The 19,178-nt window shown below is 43.4% G+C and overlaps 1 protein-coding gene across 5 annotated transcripts in view; it reads left to right on the top strand.

Annotated features, from left to right (window-relative positions):
* Positions 1-18,886, top strand: part of DCAF1 (DDB1 and CUL4 associated factor 1) — a 92,320-nt gene extending 73,434 nt beyond the window's left edge. For 3 of the 5 annotated variants that reach the window (XM_043443230.1, XM_043443228.1, XM_043443229.1), the window contains 7 exons: positions 36-129; positions 568-672; positions 894-967; positions 1,400-1,501; positions 7,481-7,489; positions 13,184-13,436; positions 17,916-18,886. In XM_043443230.1, coding sequence (XP_043299165.1) covers positions 36-129; positions 568-672; positions 894-967; positions 1,400-1,501; positions 7,481-7,489; positions 13,184-13,436; positions 17,916-17,974 — 696 coding nt within the window. In that variant the 3' untranslated portion in view covers positions 17,975-18,886. The remainder of the gene's footprint in view (positions 1-35; positions 130-567; positions 673-893; positions 968-1,399; positions 1,502-7,480; positions 7,490-13,183; positions 13,437-17,915) is intronic. The other 2 variants (XM_043443231.1, XM_043443232.1) reach the window with 1 other exon arrangement.
* Positions 18,887-19,178: the final 292 nt, after the last annotated feature.

The following is a 19,178-nucleotide window of genomic DNA, read 5'->3' as shown; positions in this document are numbered from 1 at the left end:
GGAAAAACGGTTTTCCTTGACCACTGCCCTCCTAGTGGGACCTTCGAACCTTCCATCTTTTACACACGGTTCCTGCGCTCGATCAGTGTCGCGTGGTGTTCAACCACACGGGGACCGTGATGTATGGAGGTAATAAGCTTTAGTAGTACAGATGGTGACAAAGTTTGTTGATGAGAAGAGTGTTGATTTATTGTGAAAGGCCACTGGCTTTGACGATAAAATCTTGTATACATTCCAGTTTTAGTATATGTGCTGCCGAAGCGAGCACAAAATCCTGTATACAAAGAAATTTTATGACTTAATTACCCAAGTGTATCATTATGAACTTATAGAAAAATCTTCTCTGTCTTGCAATTTTTGTGCACCTTCAGCTATAACAGTTCTTGGAAACTAGATGAGAGGTTGAGGATGTTTGGATATGCAAGGAAAAAAAATGCTTTGAGAGAAATTTATGACAGGGATGCTCTGAAATCTTGGTTGTCCATTGATATTTTTCATTTGTGAATAGGGGATGTTTCTGATTCTAATAGTGTTTCGCTCCCCTGTCCCACTTCCCCTCCCACCTAGCTATGTTGCAGGCAGATGATGAAGATGACCTATTGGAAGAGAGGATGAAAAGCCCTTTTGGATCATCCTTCCGAACATTTAATGCAACTGACTACAAACCTATAGGTAAGTGTGAAGTGTCAGACATTGATGATTTTGCCTTGTATTGGTGTTCCTTATTTAAGATCCTCCATTTTCTGAGAGAATTACAATTTTTCTGCTTTGGAAAAGCAGATGAGTTATGGAAATATTTATAAATAGTCACCTTGAATACCTTGAACAGAAAGACTTGTTTTAAGAGCACAGCAGTAGTCCAGTCCTAAGTGTTGTCACATTCTGTTTTCCAGCGACAATTGATGTGAAACGGAACATTTTTGACCTGTGTACAGACACCAAAGACTGCTATCTTGCTGTCATTGAGGTAAAGGGAGCTAGAAGAAATCTCAGTGTTTTATTCTGATATTTAAGATCAACTTATACTCCAAGCATTTTGTCTGATATAAAATGTGTTTTAAAACTGATGCATTCATGGTGATAGACTGTGATAATATATTCATTTGACAGGGAGATACACAGTGTAAGAGAAGTAGTAGGAAAATTCTGATACAGAGCAGTGTGGACTGTCCCATCTCCTCTTATCTTGGACTCACTGTCAGACCTTTCTCAGAGGAGTTGCTCTCTTGCTTGAGCATCCTTGGAACAGAGTTGTTCCAGGGATGGTGGCCTCTCCTTTGCTGCCCAGGCCTTCTCTTCATGTTTTTCTTTCCCTCTCTGAGGGTCTGTCATAACTGAGATGTGGATGTGGGCTTCTGAAAACTAACTTCTCCTTGTGGACTGGGTGTCCCCATTTCAGAACCAAGGCAGCATGGATGCCCTGAACATGGACACCGTGTGCAGGCTGTATGAAGTGGGCAGGCAGCGTCTGGCAGAGGATGAGGACGAAGAGGAGGACCAGGTCAGTTGTCTTGGAAATTTCTTTCTGCTGAATATTGCTTATAGATACTATGCACTTCTGCTTTTAGCCATAGGGTTTTTTCTTTATTTATTTTTAGAGATTGTTGCTATAGGGGTGTTTGCAACCTCTTGGCATATTCTCAAGGCCTGTCATGTGTCCTTGATCACTGAAACTCTTCAGAAGAAAGCAGATTTTTGTTATTATAAGACTTTAACCAGTACCTGATGATCCTGTGAGTTGCCTTTATAGATTAATTTGCAGGTCAGCAATCTCTGATTTTGTTTTAGAGGTTCCCTTGAACTCACCATCAGAACCAGTGCCTTGTCTGGCTTCAGTATTGACAGGCGCCCATTTTCTTATTGTCAGTACACAACAGCAACGTCACTCTGCTGAGCTGTATCGCACAAATGGCTTAATCTCCGTAAAGTTCTGGTTTGCATTTTCTCAGTTCTGTGCCATAACCTGTTTTCAAAGTTTAGAAGGAGCTTGCAGATAGAGGGAAAATAGTGATGTTTTTGAGTTAAACATGTATAAAATGTGGGTAGATGGTATCATGTCACACAGAATCTTAACTTTTCCTTTTTCATAGGGGATTTTAATTTATACTCGTGTTATGCTAGGTGCTTATCTGTGTGGTATGTCAGTTGATGCCATTTATGAAGAGTTTCTCAAACTACTGAGTTTCAGCAGCTCTTTCCTGTCTACTAGGCTCACACTACATTCTTTTTCTTGGCCTGATTCTTTAGACAAATCTGAGAAATATTTATTGCTGAGTGATATAAAGTTGAAAATGAATGACTAGAGTTTTACTTTCTTGTTGTAGATAATAAAATAGATAAAATGTCTTTTTTCCAGATCTTGGATTCATTTCCGTTTTTTCTTCCACTGTGGTGGTGTTTGGTCTTGGTGCTCTATATCCTCTTTAGAGGCCACACACTTTCTTCCTATTTGCTCTGCTGTTGCTCTCATCCTCATCCCTCCCTGGTTCTTTGGTAAATCACGCTCAATGAGCTTAGGGCTCAGAGAATAGCTTTCTGTTGGCATCCTTCCCCAGCATCTTGTACTTTAGATTTAAGATAATTTTTGAGTAAAATTTTTGAAAGTGGTAATTTTAAGAGTATTTTTTTGATGCGAGTCTGATACTACGGGCTGATGACTCATGTTTTTTTCTGACAGGACTTAGCACTGACTAAGCAAGGGCAATTTGTTGTGCCAATTTGAGATTCAGGTGTGTGTTCCACTATTGGGCTTTATAGGTTATGAACCTCCTGAGTAAACCTTGTCACCTGGGTCAACAAGCTAAAACGGATTCACCTTACAGTCCTCTGTGTGTGCTCTCTTGATCTGCACTGTCTCCAGTAGAATGTTCCAACTTGGCTAAGTATAGATTTTATTAGAGCTTAGAGATAATTCATAATCTCAAGAAACGGGTTTCTGAGCAGAGTGAGGAGAAGGAGACTTGTATGTATTGGGGTTAGTGGTCACTGTGGGATCAGGGCAGAGCCTTCTGCAGGCCTTGCTTCTTGGCCCGGAGGCACCAGTGCCTCCCTCTGTGGGAGGCCCTGTTAGGGGCAATTTGCTAGCTTTGTCTTCCCCTGTCCTCATGCACAGATGAAAAGAGTCGGGATTCTTCTTGGATACCATGGAAATATTACTTTATAAAGCACTTTACTGAAAATGACATCCTTAGTACAAAAGTTTTGTTTTTTCTTAGATAGACTTTAGTTTTTAGAGCAGTTTTGGGTTCACAGCAAAACTGAGCAGAAGGTACAGAGTTTTCCCATAAATACCTTGTTGCTGTGTGCACAGCCTCCTCTATTAACAACATCCCACATCACAGTGGTACATTGGTTACAACTGGTGAACCTACTTCGGCACATCAGTATCACCCAGAGTCCATAGATTACATTAAGGTGCAATCTTGGTGAGGACATTTTGTGGTTAGGACAAAGGTATAATGATGCTATCCCCATTGCAGTATTGTACAGAGTAGTTTCACCACTCCAAAAATCCTGTGCTGCACTGATTCATTCCTCCCTCCCCCAGCCCCTGACAACCACTGATCTTTTTACTGTCTCCATAGCTTTGCCCTTTCCAGAGTGTCTTATAGTTGAATCATGCAGTATGTTGCCTTTTCAGCTTGGCTTCTTTCAGTGAGTAATATGCACTTAAGTTTGTTTGGTATCTTCTCCTGACTTAGTAACTCATTTCATTTTAATGCTGAATAGTATTCCATTGTTTGGATGTATCACAGTTTATCTGGCATAATTTGAATAAAGTTTTGGCACTTCAGAATAGAGCTCTTGTATAACTATACCTCAACAACAAAAAATCAACTCATTGTGCACCATGCACAGGTTTTGTGTAGACATCAGTTTTCAACTCCTTTGTGTAAACACCAAGGAGTGCTATTTCTGGATTGTATGATAAAAGTATGTTTAGTTTTATAAAAAACTTCCAAAGCGGCTGTACCATTTTACATTTCTGCCGTCAGTGAGTGAGAGTTCCTGTTGCTCCATGTGCTCACCTGCATTAGGTACGGTTAGTGTTTTCCAGTTTGGCCTTTTTAATAGGTGTGTAGCGGTCTCACTATGTACTTACTTAAAATATTAATAGACTTTTATTTCTTTAGTTGAATAATCAAAAACTATGGTTTAAGTTCTTTTTTTTTTTTTTTTTTAATTAATTTATTTTTTCAGTGGGTTTAGTCATACATTGACATGAATCAGCAATAGATTTACACATATTCCCCATCCCGATCCCCCCTCCCACCTCCCTCTCCACCCGATTCCTCTGGGTCTTCCCAGTGCACCAGGCTCGAGCACTTGTCTCATGCATCCCACCTGGGCTGGTGACCTGTTTTTGTTCCTTTATAGGTAAGGTGTTTTTTGTCTCTGGCTTATTTCAGGATTTTTTCTTTATCTTTGACTTTCTGTAATTGAAAAATGATGTGACTAGGTGTGGGGTTTGGGGGCATTTATTCTCTCCAGAGCTTCCTGGATCTTTGGTTTGGGTTCTGACCACCATTAATTTGGGGGACGTTTTCAGTTATTATTTCAAGCATTTCTTCTGTTCCTTTTTCTCTTCTCCTAGAATTCTCATTACCTGTATGTTATGGCTTTTCTAGTCATCCCACAGTTATTGGATATTCTGTTCAGTGTTTTTCACTTTGTTTTCTTTCCTTCTGAGTTTTGGTGGTGTCTGTTGAGATATCTTGATGCTCCGAGATTCTTTCCTTAGCAGTGTCCATCTGCTAATAAAGCCCATCAAAGGCATTCTTCACTTCTGTCAGTGTTTTTGATTGCTAGCATTTCTTTTTGGTTCCTTCTTAGAATTTCCATTCTCTGCTTCTGTTGTCCATCTATTGTTGCATGCTGTCCATTAGAGAACCCTTAACTTCTTAACTATAGAAGTTTTAAATTCCTGGTCTGTTAATCCCTCCCACATCTGAGTCTGTTTCTGATGCTTACTTACATTGTCTGTTTAAACTTTTTTCTTTTCTTTTAGTATGTCTTATCATCATTCTTGATAGCTGGACATGATGTGCTGGATAAAAAAACTGTTGTTGGCCTCTAGTAATGTGGTGGTAAGATGTGGAGGAAGGAAAGCATTTTATGGTCTTATAACTAGTCTTTTAATGAGTCTCTACCTCTATACTGTGAACTTTACACATCTGTAGTACAGATGGCCTTCCCCCAGCAAATCAGGCTCTGGTTAGATAGTTTCTCCCGAGGGCAGTCCTCCTTAGGAAGAGCAGAATTCTGATGTATTTCATGTTATTTTTCCCCTTCCCCCCTGCCAGGGGCACAAGGGAATTTTTCTCTAACATTCACCCTGAGAACCAGGTCAAGCTCCTAGAGGTAAAACCTATAATATCTTTCATTGCTCAGAACTCTCTTCAGCCACTGGTTATTTGTAGTTCAGGTTTTCCTGCCTTTGCACTGGTTCCTGTGGAAGTTTGTGTTTCTGGGTTTATGCTGTGGCAAGTTGTAATTCTCTGTATTTGCATGTTGGTCCCTCCAATTTTAGGGGCAATGGTTTGCCCTCTCACCCCACTTCTTTATCAAATGTAAGAGTTACTGATTTTTTTAGTTTGTTGAACATTTTACTTGTTAAGGTGGAGTGGCAACTTCAGGCTTCTGGCTCTTAAATGGTGAATTTATTTTAAAGGATGATTAGGCTTCAGAGTTTAAACCACTTCACCAAATGCAGCCAGAAAATCCCTGTAACACAAAGGTTTCTGGTAATGCTTTCTGGGCTTCATGCCTGTCCTTGGTGTCATGGATGAGAGGGTCCTGCAGTATTTAAACCTCATTTATGAGATTTGGGTGAAAGGGAGAGATCTTCACATGGATTTATTTTTTTATTTAATTTATTGGGTTTATTTGTGGCATGGATCTTCATGTTTTCTTGACTTCAGCAGTATTTAACTTGTACGTGTTGCTAGTATTTCTTGGTACCAGAGCTTGCAAGTGGTATTAGATGCTCCAAATGTTGTGTGGTTGCTTTGAGTCGGGTTTTAATAGTGACTGGCCTTTTATTCTTGTGGCCTTCTGCTTCTTAGACACCACCTTCCCTAATGCATGTTCTTTTCCACTTTAGCTGCCATGGGTCAGGATGTAGTTTATTCTTGAGTAGGTACAGAAGGTGGTGTTGTCGAGCTGTAGTTGGTGTATTAGTTACGCCTGTTGGTAGTATTAGTTAGTCTGTTGGCTGCAGACTAACGTTCTTGTTCATTCATCACTACCCCCATCACTGTAGATCACTACACATAGCAGTTTTGTCTCAGTCTTCCTGGATTTTACATGTTGAACTGTAAATGTGCAGCAAAACTGGGTTTATCTGAAGTTATTTATCAATACCATTATCCCTGCTCTTCCACGTCCTTGCAGTTTACAAAAGAGTGGGCAGCAGTCTTCTTTAGGAGTTTTCAGGTGGGTCCATGTGATTCCTGGTGTCTGTTTGAGGAGAAGATCAAGAAAAGAGAAGCTAAGTACTGTGGATGCTGGGGGGCTGTCACTGGGATTGGCCTCATTCTTCTTGCAGAGGTGGAGTGATATATGAGAAGCGAATCTTGGGTGGCAGGGTGTGGAAGCAAGAGATCACCACAGAGGAACACTTAAGGTGTTCAGATTTCTCATCACCTCTTACATGTATCGGTTGATTTTTTTTTTTTAACTCATTTTCCTTTGTTTCATCTGATTTTAAAACTGGAGACTTCATTTTCATATGTCATTTGCTATTCAAAATTTTGTCCTAGTCCAGATATCTGCTCTTAGGTCTTCTCAGATGTTCCAGGTATGACTTACATGGCTCAGGGGTGCAGGCACCTGTGACTGGCACCTTTGAATTTGCCTTTTCACCTTAGCAAAATAAACTTAGAAGCTTGGTCAGCTGCCGTGTGCTAAGATGGTCCAGCATAAGGTGCCCATACAAATGGTTTTTATTGACTGAAAAAGCGTTATTGGTGCTCGCTTTGGCAGCACATATACTGAAAAAGCTTTATTGATATAATTTACATACCATAAAAATGGTTGTCTTTTGCCTTTATGTTTAAATAAGCTTGGAGATTAACAAAGGGTGAACTGTACCACTGTGTTGCTGAATTAAAACATGTAAATATTTGATTCCTGAGGCGACTAGTTTGCCAGTCTTCAGGCATTTGATGAAAGCAGAGATAAGCTACTCACTTGCTAAAACTCGTATTATCCAAATTTGGTACATGTGTTCTTTTTTTAAAAAAGATCAATTCTGTCAACTTTGATGTTGGCTTTTAGGAAAATTATAAAACCAAGGATTAGAATTGGTCATTGTTCCATTGTTCCTAGATTTTGAAAAGCCAATACGTTTCAACTAATTATAGTTAATCTTAAATTTCTTTAACAAAACAAAACAAGGGAATAATGCTTTCTTTTCTCCACTCCGTGTTGGAATCTGGGACACACTGTGCTGGCTTCCTGTGTGTTCTCCACTGCCTAGAAGCGGATGGTAAGAGTCTTTACTGATACACACCTGTGGTAAGCTTGGTCAGGGCTTCCTGAAAAGCTCCCCCCGCCCACCCTAAGAAATTTAAAATGTAGGCGAATTAGATTCTGCTGGTGAGGAGAGAAAAACACAAGCGTTTTTATGATCCTGAAGTGAATCTATAGCTTTTAAGGATTGTTAACACCAAGAACAAGTGTCAGAAGGAGAAACAAGTTTAAATTTTGCAAATATGACATGTTGACGTGTCAGGACAGTAGGCTTAGGTTTTAATTGTATTTTTAAAAAAGCAATCCTAGTTTTTACAGAAACAGTTTTTAAAGTAGGACCAGAGATTTGGTTTTCTAAGAGATTCGTTATATTTTTGAAGGCAGTACAGACTAAAAGCTATTTCTCTTGAAAAATAGACATCTATTTAAAAAGAATGTTGAATGGTTTAGAAACAAATGCTGTACTAATTAAAAACCCATACTAAGTCCTAGAGAGCAAGACAGCTTTGAGAGGAGGAGGGCAGGTCGGTGGTAGTACCAGGGGAGGAATACCGTGGAGATGTTGTGGGTTCACTTCCATACTCCTGCGTTAAAGCCAGTGGTGCAGTAAGGAGCACAGTTACATGAGGTGTTCTGGTTTCTCAGTGCAGAGAAGTGTTGTGTTCACACTGCACTGTGTCTCAACAGTGCGCACTGTATCTAAAAAGAACAGTGTATATAGCTTAATTTATTTTATTGGCAAAAAATGCTAACCATCATCAGAGCCTTCAGTGAATAGTAGTTGTAATATCAAAGATCACTGATGACAGATCTCTGTAACCAATATAATAATAATGAAAAAGTTTGAAATTCTGAGAATTACAAAATGCGGCACGAGACATGAAGTGAGCGAATGCTGTTAGAGAAACAGTGCTGGTAGGTTTGCTTGACACAGGGTTGCTTCAACCCGGAAGTTTGTTTTAAAACACGAAGAAACCACAGTATCTGCAGAGCATAATCGCAGAAAGACAGGGTATGCCTGTATTCACCTTTTTGGTTCTGTCATCAGGAGTAGGATATATTAATCACTACAGGGAAGTGCGACTCGGAGCCAGCGGCCGACCTAGAACCGTTTTGTTAAGTGGTTATTCCTTACGGTGCACGCCACAATTCTTGGGGAACCCTTCCAAAACCCTCCTGTGGAAGCCTCATTTGTAAAGATTGGTTCTGTCAGCCTGGACGCTGGGTGGAGTTTAGGCATGTTTACTTTGGAGAACTTTCCCCGTTCTCCAAAATACACATTCTGATGGCCATACATGAGTAGGAACCACTAGTGTAATTAAATCATGTCCTGTAACAAGAAATTAAGATTTATTTAGAGAAGTTGGCATTAAATGGTTGTTTAGTAATCACTGCTTCTGTTGTAATTCTGCAGCCTGGGCAGCATTATGGAGCTCTCCTGGGTTTTTTAATCTGGGAAGGGATAAGACCACAGAGATTTAGAGACTGCAGGTAGACAGGAGCAGGGAGAATGCAGTAAGTGAGTGCAGCAAGAGGAGTGCTGGGCGCCCCTGTCTGTAGGTGGCGGAAGTTAACTGGGTGTTGAGCTGTCCAAGGGGGGAAAGGGGCCGCTGTTTGAGACTTCATCGGTCACTGGGAGAGGTGTGGGAAAGGTGCTAGGTTTAGAAGGTGCTTGGAGCTCAGTTTCAGAAGTAAGTTTCTCTGGTACAGATGGGTAGAGCTATCTAATGGGAGTTTCAGGATTTATGACTTAAAGGGAATATGAAGGCAGAAGTAAATTTTAAGTTGTAGGAACCTTTATGCTTAGGAGGTTTGGTCAGGACGAGGTCAAGATTGTCAGCCCAGTGCAGAGGCCAGTACTGGTCAGCGTCAGTCACTGTAGAGAAGCCCTGTGGTTGGCTGTTCAAGCCTTCATGTTCCTTTAGGAAGATTCTGGTTACTACAATAGCAGCAGGCTTACCAACCACTTAGTATATGCCAGGCACTTTCCAAGGAGGTTACATACATATATCCTCTCCTCCCCCCATTAAATTCTAACAACAACCCTATGTGGCTAAGTTGATGGCCCACAGTCAAACACAGTGCCAGCAGTTCGGATTCTTCGAGGCAGCCTGGCTCCAGGGCACATAGCATTTCCTGTGGAGTGCTGTGGGCAGAAGCCGACTGTCAAGTGTTAGAGGAGTGGAGGACTGAAGGAGTAGATGAGGGAGCAAGTTGAGGACCTGGAGGCCAGGAGGGAGGGTTCAGGTTACCTTTTTCAAAAGTCTGTAGGTGGAAAGAGTTTGAAGCCTGTGTGGATTGATAAGTTTAGCTTTGGGGAAGCTGAATCTCTTCAGAGATGAGAAGCTAGTGCAGACAGATGTGAGAGTGGTTGTGAGTGGAGTGGGCATGAGAAAGGTGCAGTGTGGTAATAAGGACCTGGGCTGGACTGAGGTCAGGAACAGGAAGGGAGACTGGCTTCTTTCTCACACTAGGGTTGAGTCGGGAAACACCCATGCTTGGCTGGAGGGGACACCTGAGGGAGTGCACACCAGCTGATCCGCTCCCTGAACAGGAGGGGAGTGGGCTGGTTTATCTGCAGGTTTGGGGCTTTTGGGTAACCATGAAATTGACTTAAGATGGAACCCAGAAGGAAAGAGCTTTGAAATTCTTTCTGTACAGTTTATTAGTTTAAAACAGCCTGGCCCTGAAGTCGTGTTTCTAAGCCCTGAAAGAGAGGTCTTAGGGAATTAAAACAATACTCCTTGATCTAAATGTGGCTGGAGTTGAGTCAGGATTCTAGCAAGATTGTTTCTTTCATTAAGTAATAATTTTTGGATCACTTTTTTGACCACTCAAATTAGTGGAAGCTTTGTTCTGTAGATGAGGTGAGGGCCTCATTTTACAAAGCAGGTACTGAAACCTGCAAGAATGCTCTTAAAATTGCTTCCTCAACTCTCTTTTGGGTTCAACCACAGGATTAGATTTTACCACAGCATTTTGGATAGATCTTCTGAGCTTCTGTTTCATGCTCCAGGTTTCAGATTTAAAAGTTAGAAAGTGAGCTTATGGTCATATCCACGTGTAACTAAATGTTAAAGCATTGGCCATTAAATCCAGAGTATAAATGACTAAGTGATGTGTTTGGACGTTCAGGTAGATCTCTCCTTCCCGTTCATTTCCCTTTTCCTGTTATGGTCACATCTGTCGTCATGGCCTTCTGGGATGAAGAAATATGTAAATTATTCTGCTGCAGGATTAAGGTTGGGTTTGTAGGCTCCTGGAAGAATCTGGAATGGTGAATAGACTGGTTGACCTATTTTCTAGAATTGCTCTTGATTTTTGAGCTTTTTCTTAGTTCTCCTGGATCAGCTGAGCTTTGATGTTTTTAGAAATGAAGATTGATATTCCTTGCTGGATAACAGATGCCTGTTTGAACAATTTACCCTTTTATTTACTCAACTGCGGGCCTTTAAAAGTTATGCCATCCTGAGACACTTAAAGTTTATATAAATTGCCCAAGTTCATACAACACATAATTGGCAAAGCCAGGATTCTAACTCATGCTTGTTGGATCCCAAAGCCTGGGCGTCTTTTCCTGTCATGTACTCTGAAGACAGGGGATGAGTGTGTGTATCATTCACTACATAGCCACTTGTGAATCAGAAATAGTACTATCTGTATGTGGAATAACATACATATCTTCTATTCCAGAGCAACATATGTATCTTCTATTCCAGAGCCTAAGAAACAGGGCCCTGGATACTCTTTTTTAATGTACTGTTTTTAACTGGGGTACTTTATTGATGAATTAGAACTAATTTTGGCCAAGCCCCTGAAAACGTGCCTGGAAAAAGCGGGGCGAGAGTTTGTAATCTGGTGAACACTTTGAATTAGTTCCCTGAATTTTGACCCTTCTCTCCTTTCGCAGTTATTTGTATGAGCTGTTGTACTTGGGGCCAGAAGCTTGTCCGTGCGTCAGTTTATTTTTACTGCCTCCAAGCACTGTCAGTTCATTTCCAGTGGATAAATGCTAAGTAGCTGTTCATGTGTAGGTGATGTGTGGCGAGGCTGTTCAGCAAGGGTTGCAGGTCGTCCTGGGTTCTGTTCACACACACACACTCCTGCACATGTGTGCGCGCACACACACACTGGGTTCTGTACACACACACACAAACACAGACACTCCAGTATGGAACGTGTTTGTACAGGCACCCCCCCCCCCACACACACACACACTCCAGCACGCGTGCACACACACTCACTCCTGGGTTCTGTTCACACACACACACACAGTCGACCTGGGTTCTGTTCACACACACACACTCCTGGATTCTGTTCACACACACACACACTCGTCCTGGGTTCTGTTCACACACACACACTCCTGGGTTCTGTTCACACACACACACACTCGTCCTGGGTTCTGTACACACACACTCTCTCTCTCTCTCTCTCTCCAGTATGGACTGTGTTTGTACAGGCACCAGGAATACTGGGTATTTAAAGTTTTTCCCGTGTAGCGGCCAGAAATTGTTGAAAAGTCTCCATCAGTGGCCAAACAGTAAATCAAAGAGTCTCTCAGTGGGGGCTCCGGTTATCAGAGGTTCACAGAGCTGAGCCGCGGTGCCGAATGTGAGCCTGGCTCACGTGACAGCTGGTGAGCACCAGTGGCGGGATAAGCTGCATACACTTGGTTTTTAAGTGATTGGCATGAAGCAGCACTTTCAAACATGTTTTAAAAATATTTTTTCTGCTGTGTATGGCTTGTTCTGTTGTGACTTTCATTAGGCTCTGGTTCAATGAATCTTGTATTTTATTACTGCAGGAATTAGAATCCTGTTGCTGCTGGCAATGCTCACAGTTGATGTTCGAGCAGCAGGATTAGTGATTGAATGTTGGGAACAGCTGCCATCCCTCGGAAAGCAGAGGTGTCTTTGTGTCCTCTCTTGGTTGAAGGGAAACAGTTTGGATTTTGGTGCAAAACTGAAATGTGGCAGATGCCAGAGTGTATCATTTCCAGAGCCCAGGGTTCCCAGAGCCAAGCATTTCATTGGTTTTCTGGTATCTTCTTACCTTTGGGAAGAGCTCTTAAGAATGAAGTATGGACAGTTTCTCTTGCATACTGGGGGGTAGTGTGTGGCTTAACAGAAAATACTGTATCTTAGAGTTATATACATGGTAAAAGTCTATTTTGTTGGATATTCAGATCATGGGATGCTTGTGATAGCGGTGTCAGAGGTTTGCCCGTGATTATAAGATTGAGGACAAGGACTGAAAGGGCTTAGGAGCCAGTGACTCAACTGTTTGTCTTATTAAAGCACTGCTTTTTAGATTCCAGGTAGAAGCTTTTATTCCAGTACCTCAACTGATTTCATTTGGTTTGGTTGATGCAAGAAAGAGAGAAGAGCCCTTTTGGGTTTATTATTAGTTAGAAACATAGAATATTGATGGCAGAGACCTCTGTGAAGTGTGTTATCCGTTTCCTTGGGGAAGGGCTGTGTGACGAGCACTGCCTTTGAGGGCGGCCAGTCCTTCGTATCTTGGGGGACCTGTGTGCGCCTGTCTCAGCCTTCACTGACGAGTCAAGTCTGTGCTAAAACCTGATCACCGCGCTCTCTACTGCTTGCTCCCACTGCTGTCCCTCGGGAAGCTGGGGAGAGACTCCCTGTGTGGCCAAGGTGTACTGGGTCTTGGTGTCTCGGCTAATGGACTCATGCTTTCTTACCAGGAAGAGGAAGAGCAGGAGGAAGAAGACGACGACGAGGACGATGACGACACCGACGATCTGGACGAGCTGGACACGGACCAGCTGCTGGAGGCCGAGCTCGAGGAGGACGACAACAACGAGAATGCAGGGGAGGACGGGGACAACGACTTCTCACCCTCCGACGAGGAGCTGGCCAACCTCCTGGAGGAGGGGGAGGACGCGGAGGACGAAGACTCCGATGCAGACGAGGAAGTGGAACTGATCCTGGGGGACAGTAAGTCTGGGGCTCGCTGTGAGCCTGGGCAGCCGGGGAAGGGCCCTTTCCTGTGCCCACCCAGCCCCGAGGGCAGCCGCGGGGTTCTGCGCCCGGAACGAGTCACCGCCCAGGCCCTTGCGGAAGAGTAGTTTCATGTCTCTGTTCCACTGTGTCCCTGTCTTGATGTCTGTCACCAGATGTCTCTTACCTCGTTTAAACAAGGGTCAGTACTTTCTGTAAAGTCTGGACAGTAAATCATTTGGGTTTTGTGGGCTGTTCTCTGTTCTCTACTCATCTCTGCCTTTGCAGTGTGAGCGCAGCCAGAGACAAGGTGTAAATGAACCATGTGCCTCTGTTCTAGTAAGTAGCTGATGGGCTTGGTTTGGCCCACGAGCTGGAGTTTGTTGACCTGATTCAGAGGATTAGCCTTAGCCTGGAAGGCCGAAAGTGCAGTTCTCCCGAGACGTTAGAGCTGGCTTGTCAATTGCAGCTGCTCACAGGGAGCTGTACCTCTTCCTTCCCAAAGCTGTGGGAAATAAAAGCCGTCCTGCGGGTTGGAACGCCTACTTTCTGCTTTTGCCTACTCCTTCCTAAAGGCTGGGGGACAAATTCTTATTCTACGTTTTACAGAACAGGCTCCAGTTTTGCTTGTCCTTCCTGCTTAGAACATGTCTCTGAAGTCAGATTGTCCCCTCAAGTATACTAATGGGCCCTGAGTAAACCAGCTACTAGTCTCAGGGGTCTGCAGCTATACCCATGTTTTAAGAGGACATGTTTGGCAGCATCACTGGTGACTGGTGACGTGTGTCACTGTGAACACACTCGGGCTTGCTGTGGTCCTGGTTCTTCCTGGTGCCTGACTGGGCGTAACCTGTGACATCCAGCCCCTGTTCACATAGCGCACGGGCAGCATTCTCACAGCCACGGTAGGTACCAGGTAGCCAGTAACCACCTAGGCCATTAAGATGTCCAGTCCCTCATTTCCACATCCACATTCCAAGTGCTCGTTACAGTATCGTATAGCACAGATACAGAACATCTACATCATCACAGACAATTTAACCGTGCTGGTCTAAACCCAACAAATGCAGTCCTCTTCATAGTAGATGTTTGGTGCTGGGGGTGAAAGGCATTATGTATGTAGGTGTGAGGGGTGTGTGTGTTTGTGTGTGTGTCTGAGTGATTCTCCTATTTCACAGTGACCTGAATCTGTTTTCTTTGGGATCTTACACATCAGGTTCTTAGGATTGAAGGCAGTTGACTGAAAGGAGACTGACTTTCTTACATTAAGTCCTCTTGGCCAAGTTGTATTTTGAGGACGCTTTATGGGGCTGGGAGGGTGTGCCTTATATGTATCTGCCCATCTGCTGTTTGCCACTTACACCTTTTCGTACTTGGAGGTTGAGGTGATTCAGTCAAGGAGGACTTCTCTTCCCTAGCGATGGTCAGAGCGCCAGGTAAGAGGGACTAAGGAGCAAGGGAAAAATGACAATATTGATGGGAATAAAAAGGAAAGTTTTACTGAACACTTTCGTTACCTGTGACACATGGGCACAGATTTGTTTCCCTTCAGTTAAAATTAGGTGGGTCAGGGGAACAGCTGGTACTCCTGACTGACCTAAGAGTATTACTAATCTTTCCATTTTCAGTTAATATACATTTTTATTTGGTCTGTAAAATTACTTCTTCTTTTAGCCTTTATTGTTTATTCTAGGAAATTCCTTCTTTCAAGTCCAAGAGGTAATCTGGGAAACCCTGAGTTGATCAGAGAATGTTAACCATGTTAACATGGTGGGAGTATCTATAACGTGAAAATGCCATTACAGATGACAAGCTGGGCTCTAGAATTGTGCTGACATCGCGATGGCTTGCGCAAAGTGTGTACTCGACTCCTCTTTCTGTTCTGGAGGATGAGAAAAGGCTAAGAAAGGCAGAGAAAGAAGTCCCTTACCTGAGCATGAAGGGGGGAAATCGGTGCCTGACCCCTGAAGGCTGTCAGACCTTGTACCTGAGAGTCATTTGCTTAAAGAAGGTTGTGTTCTCCTCATCCAGCTACACTTAGTCCTTACATGTGACACATTATTGACCGGAGACATATAAATATGTTTTTAGAGAGGGATACAATTAACATCACCATCTGTAGTTGCTAGATTTTAAGGGATGGGGCTTCCCTGGTGATCCAGAGGTAAGGCTGCATACTTCCAATGCAGGGGTGTGAGTTCAGTCCCAGGTCAGGAAGCTAAGACCCCACATGCCTTGTTAGCCAAATAACCAAATTATAAACAGAAACAATATTGTAATAAATTCAATAAAGACTTTTAAAATGCTCCACACTTTAAAAAAATGATCAAGGGTTCATTATAAAACTTAGGATTATCATCATTCAGATTTTGCTCCATTAGGTTTTTCCCCCCCAGCCTTGTATATTATAAATGCATATTTATTACTGTTAAAATTTTCAAAAATGACACTGCATTTTTGGGTGAATTGTATGCAGATAGTTTCTCTGATTGTTCAAGTGACATATATACTAGTGTCTCATGACAGTTCTTCAGAATATAGTTTTGATTCAGACAGCATGGATATTAGACCAACAAAGACAAAAATCCATAGTGATTTGACTTTGATAGAGAAAGTGAAAATAACACTCATGGGATGGAAAAGATTTACAGGTGTGCTTCCCTGGTGGCTCAAGATGGTTAAGAATCTGCCTGTAATGTGGGATCCCTGAGTGAGGCAAGTCCTGAAGGGAATGGCAACCCACTTCAATATTCTTGCCTAGAAAACGCCATGGACAGAGGAACCTGGTGGGCTACAGTCCGTGGAGTTGGAGAGTCAGACATGACTGAGCAGGTCACACACACACAGGTGTAACTACTGAAATGTAATAACCTGCAAGGTGTTAGTGAAGTAACGGAAATCATTTTTGGACAGCCAAGCCAAAAATCGCCAGCTACAGGTGTCAAGTTTCTGCAAAAATCTCCTGGTCAGTAATGAGTTAAGATTCTTAATAGCTCTGCAGCTGATGCTTAAGATAGCTTCAGGCAGGTGGGTCTGGCATTGTGGGTTCACAGATCACACATACACAGGGGGGGTCTCCCCAGGTCTGCCGTGGGCCCAGGGCACGGTGCTGTCCCTGGGCACCCCCTTCCCTGCTGACACCTCCCCCTGGAGCTGTTTCAGCAAGGAAGCTGCAGAGGCGTAGTTGTAGTTTAGCCGTGTCCGATAGTAGTCTGGTCTCTATCCCGTCTTCCCCACTCCTCACCAGTGAGGTCAGGCTGTCTTGTGCCCAGACCCAGGAACACTGGTTTTTCCAGCCATTACTTTTGCTTACCTTCAGGATTTCGTTTTATCACAGCCACACTTTCTCCGTTTCACTTTATCCAGTTCACTTGTCTTCCTAAAGGAGACTGTAGTGAGTGAAGGTTTGGGGACATGCCCTTCTCCCTCAACTGTCCCCAGAGGAGTAAGGTACCTGGCAAAGGGCCAGCGAGGAACTCTTTGGAATTGTGGCTGTCCCTCTCCTCGTGGGAACCCCGGGGCCTGTGGGCATTTGCAGGGCTGTCAGGACCTGTTGGCCTACTTCCCTGAAAACCTTGTTAAAATTGTCCCACAGCTTCTTGAGCTGTGAGCAGTCAAACTGGGCACGAAGACCTTTTCTTTACCTTCACTCAGTAAATATTAGAGCTAGGTGCTGTTACACAAGTGTATCCATGTCATTTTCAGGGTTCTCTCTGTTACCACCTGCTTTCACCTCTTCCTCGATCCTTCCGGAGGTATTCGTGTGGTCTGTTCACTGGCTGGTGGGCAGATGGTGAGGCAAAAGGCCAGAGCCACAGCGCCACCTTTCAGGTGTCACTACCTGCTGGTCTAGCTTCTAGGTACCCCTTCTCTGCTATTGCTGCTCACTCTGGCCTGTATCTTTTTAGAAATACATTCCCTGCAGATTCTATTTAGAAATTCCAGAGGAATGAATCCTAGGTTGCCTACCAGTGTCTTTATGAAGTCTTCTGAGAACAGAGTGGCCGAGAAGTTGAACAGAAATGTCATCTTTGACTGGGATCAGCCTGCCTTTGTAGGGGTCCTGGGTGCTTGCAGCCTGTGCCCAGGGACTCCAGAGGCCAAAGGACCCCTGGGGCTCACTCACCTCCCCCCCTTTCAGCCCCACCCTTTTTGTAGCCACTTGAAGCACCAAGGGCAAGAGCTTCAGAGGGGGCTTGCCTGTTCCTTTAGGGCTTGAATTTCAGGCAGGAGGAACCTCTAGGAAGCAAGATGGCACCAGAGAGCCAAGTCTTTTGAAAGGGAAGCAAGAGACCCCAGGGGTAACCACCACTGCCAAAATAGTGGTCTCCAGAGCCAGCTCCAAGGAGTTAATTGGAGTGTTTTCTTCTTTCTGGAACCTGGTAATGAACCTTGCTCAGGCATAAATGTGTATGCAGGTGCTTTCTTCCTGGAGGCCTGGTGTGTAATCTAGTCTCTGCTCTCCTTACCTTTCAGCCGACAGCTCTGACAACTCCGATTTGGAAGATGACATCATCTTATCTCTAAATGAGTGAGGAGTCAGCACGACGTGGAAGAGATTCTTGGCAGGAGAGAAACTGAGTCAGATTAATTCAGAACATCTTCCCTTCCCTCTCTCCCAGGGCTCTATTAAGGAACTGCATGCCCTGGCCCTGCATTCAGAGAATTATGGTTTAGAGTCTCACTGGAATCTGAGAGTCCTTCTAAGAACAATAACAACCACAAAAAGACAACAGGGGTTAGGCCCTATTCTGCTTTCCCCTTCTCCTAGGATGGACATATCTTTCCTCAAGGGAAAAAAAAAAACAAACATGTCTCTGGGGTTATTTCACAATATATTTTCTTTGTATAATGTTCTTTACTTAAAGAACAAGAAATAGTTTTTTATAAAACTTTAAAAAGAAAAAAAAAAGGCATTTATAACTGAGGGTATGAACTTATATCCACCAGGTCTCTTGTCCCTGCACTTCATTTTCTACGAAAGAAAATGATGTCTAAAGAACAATATAGAGGCATTTTTACACACATATTTAAATGAAAAGGAAAATCGTGGTTTCTTAAATTGATAAGGATTAAGAATATTTTATTATAAATATAATATATGATTTTTTAACCTGTTTTGTTGCCTCATATGCCGTCAGGTTAATTTGTTTTCCTTTGTGCCAGAGGTGGGGAGGAGGCGCTGCTTGTTTGCTGAGTAAATGCCTAGGTTCACCCACCTTCACGGCTTGGGGGCAGCAAGGTCATTGTGGATATTGGTTTTGTGGAGTTGAGGGAACTTAGGATATAAGTTCACTCCCTCTATTTTTCTTTGTGATTCAGTTTTTCAAAAATCTTTTTTTCTTCCTTTTCTCCCCAATGTGGAAATTACAAATCAAAGGCCTTTTTTCTTTAATGTAAAGTGTATTTATTTTAAAAAAAATACAAAATAAAACTACAAGTCTGTCTCTGCTTGTTTATGGCCTTTCCCTGTTCTCTTTTACTGAAGTGGGATGGGGTTCCTTACCTTGCAGCTGTAGCCCAGGCAACAGGGAAGACGCCTCCCAGAGGCAGCCCGAGCCGGGGTGAGAGCGCGCTCTGCCCAAAGCGCTCTGGGAGAAGAGCAGCCTCATCAGCGTCTAACCTGGTCTCCTGCTCGCCCCGCAGGGGAAGAGGGCTCCTCAAGGCACCATCCACTGCGTGCCGCTCCCCCACCCCCGCCGGTATCCTGGGCTCTGAAGCAAGAAGGCAGCTCCCCAG

The sequence above is a fragment of the Cervus canadensis genome, chromosome 22 (assembly GCF_019320065.1).
Source record: "Cervus canadensis isolate Bull #8, Minnesota chromosome 22, ASM1932006v1, whole genome shotgun sequence".
Classification (NCBI taxonomy): Eukaryota; Metazoa; Chordata; class Mammalia; order Artiodactyla; family Cervidae; genus Cervus; species Cervus canadensis.
Note: the sequence above shows the minus strand (reverse complement) of the source record. Positions and strands in the feature narration are given on the sequence as shown.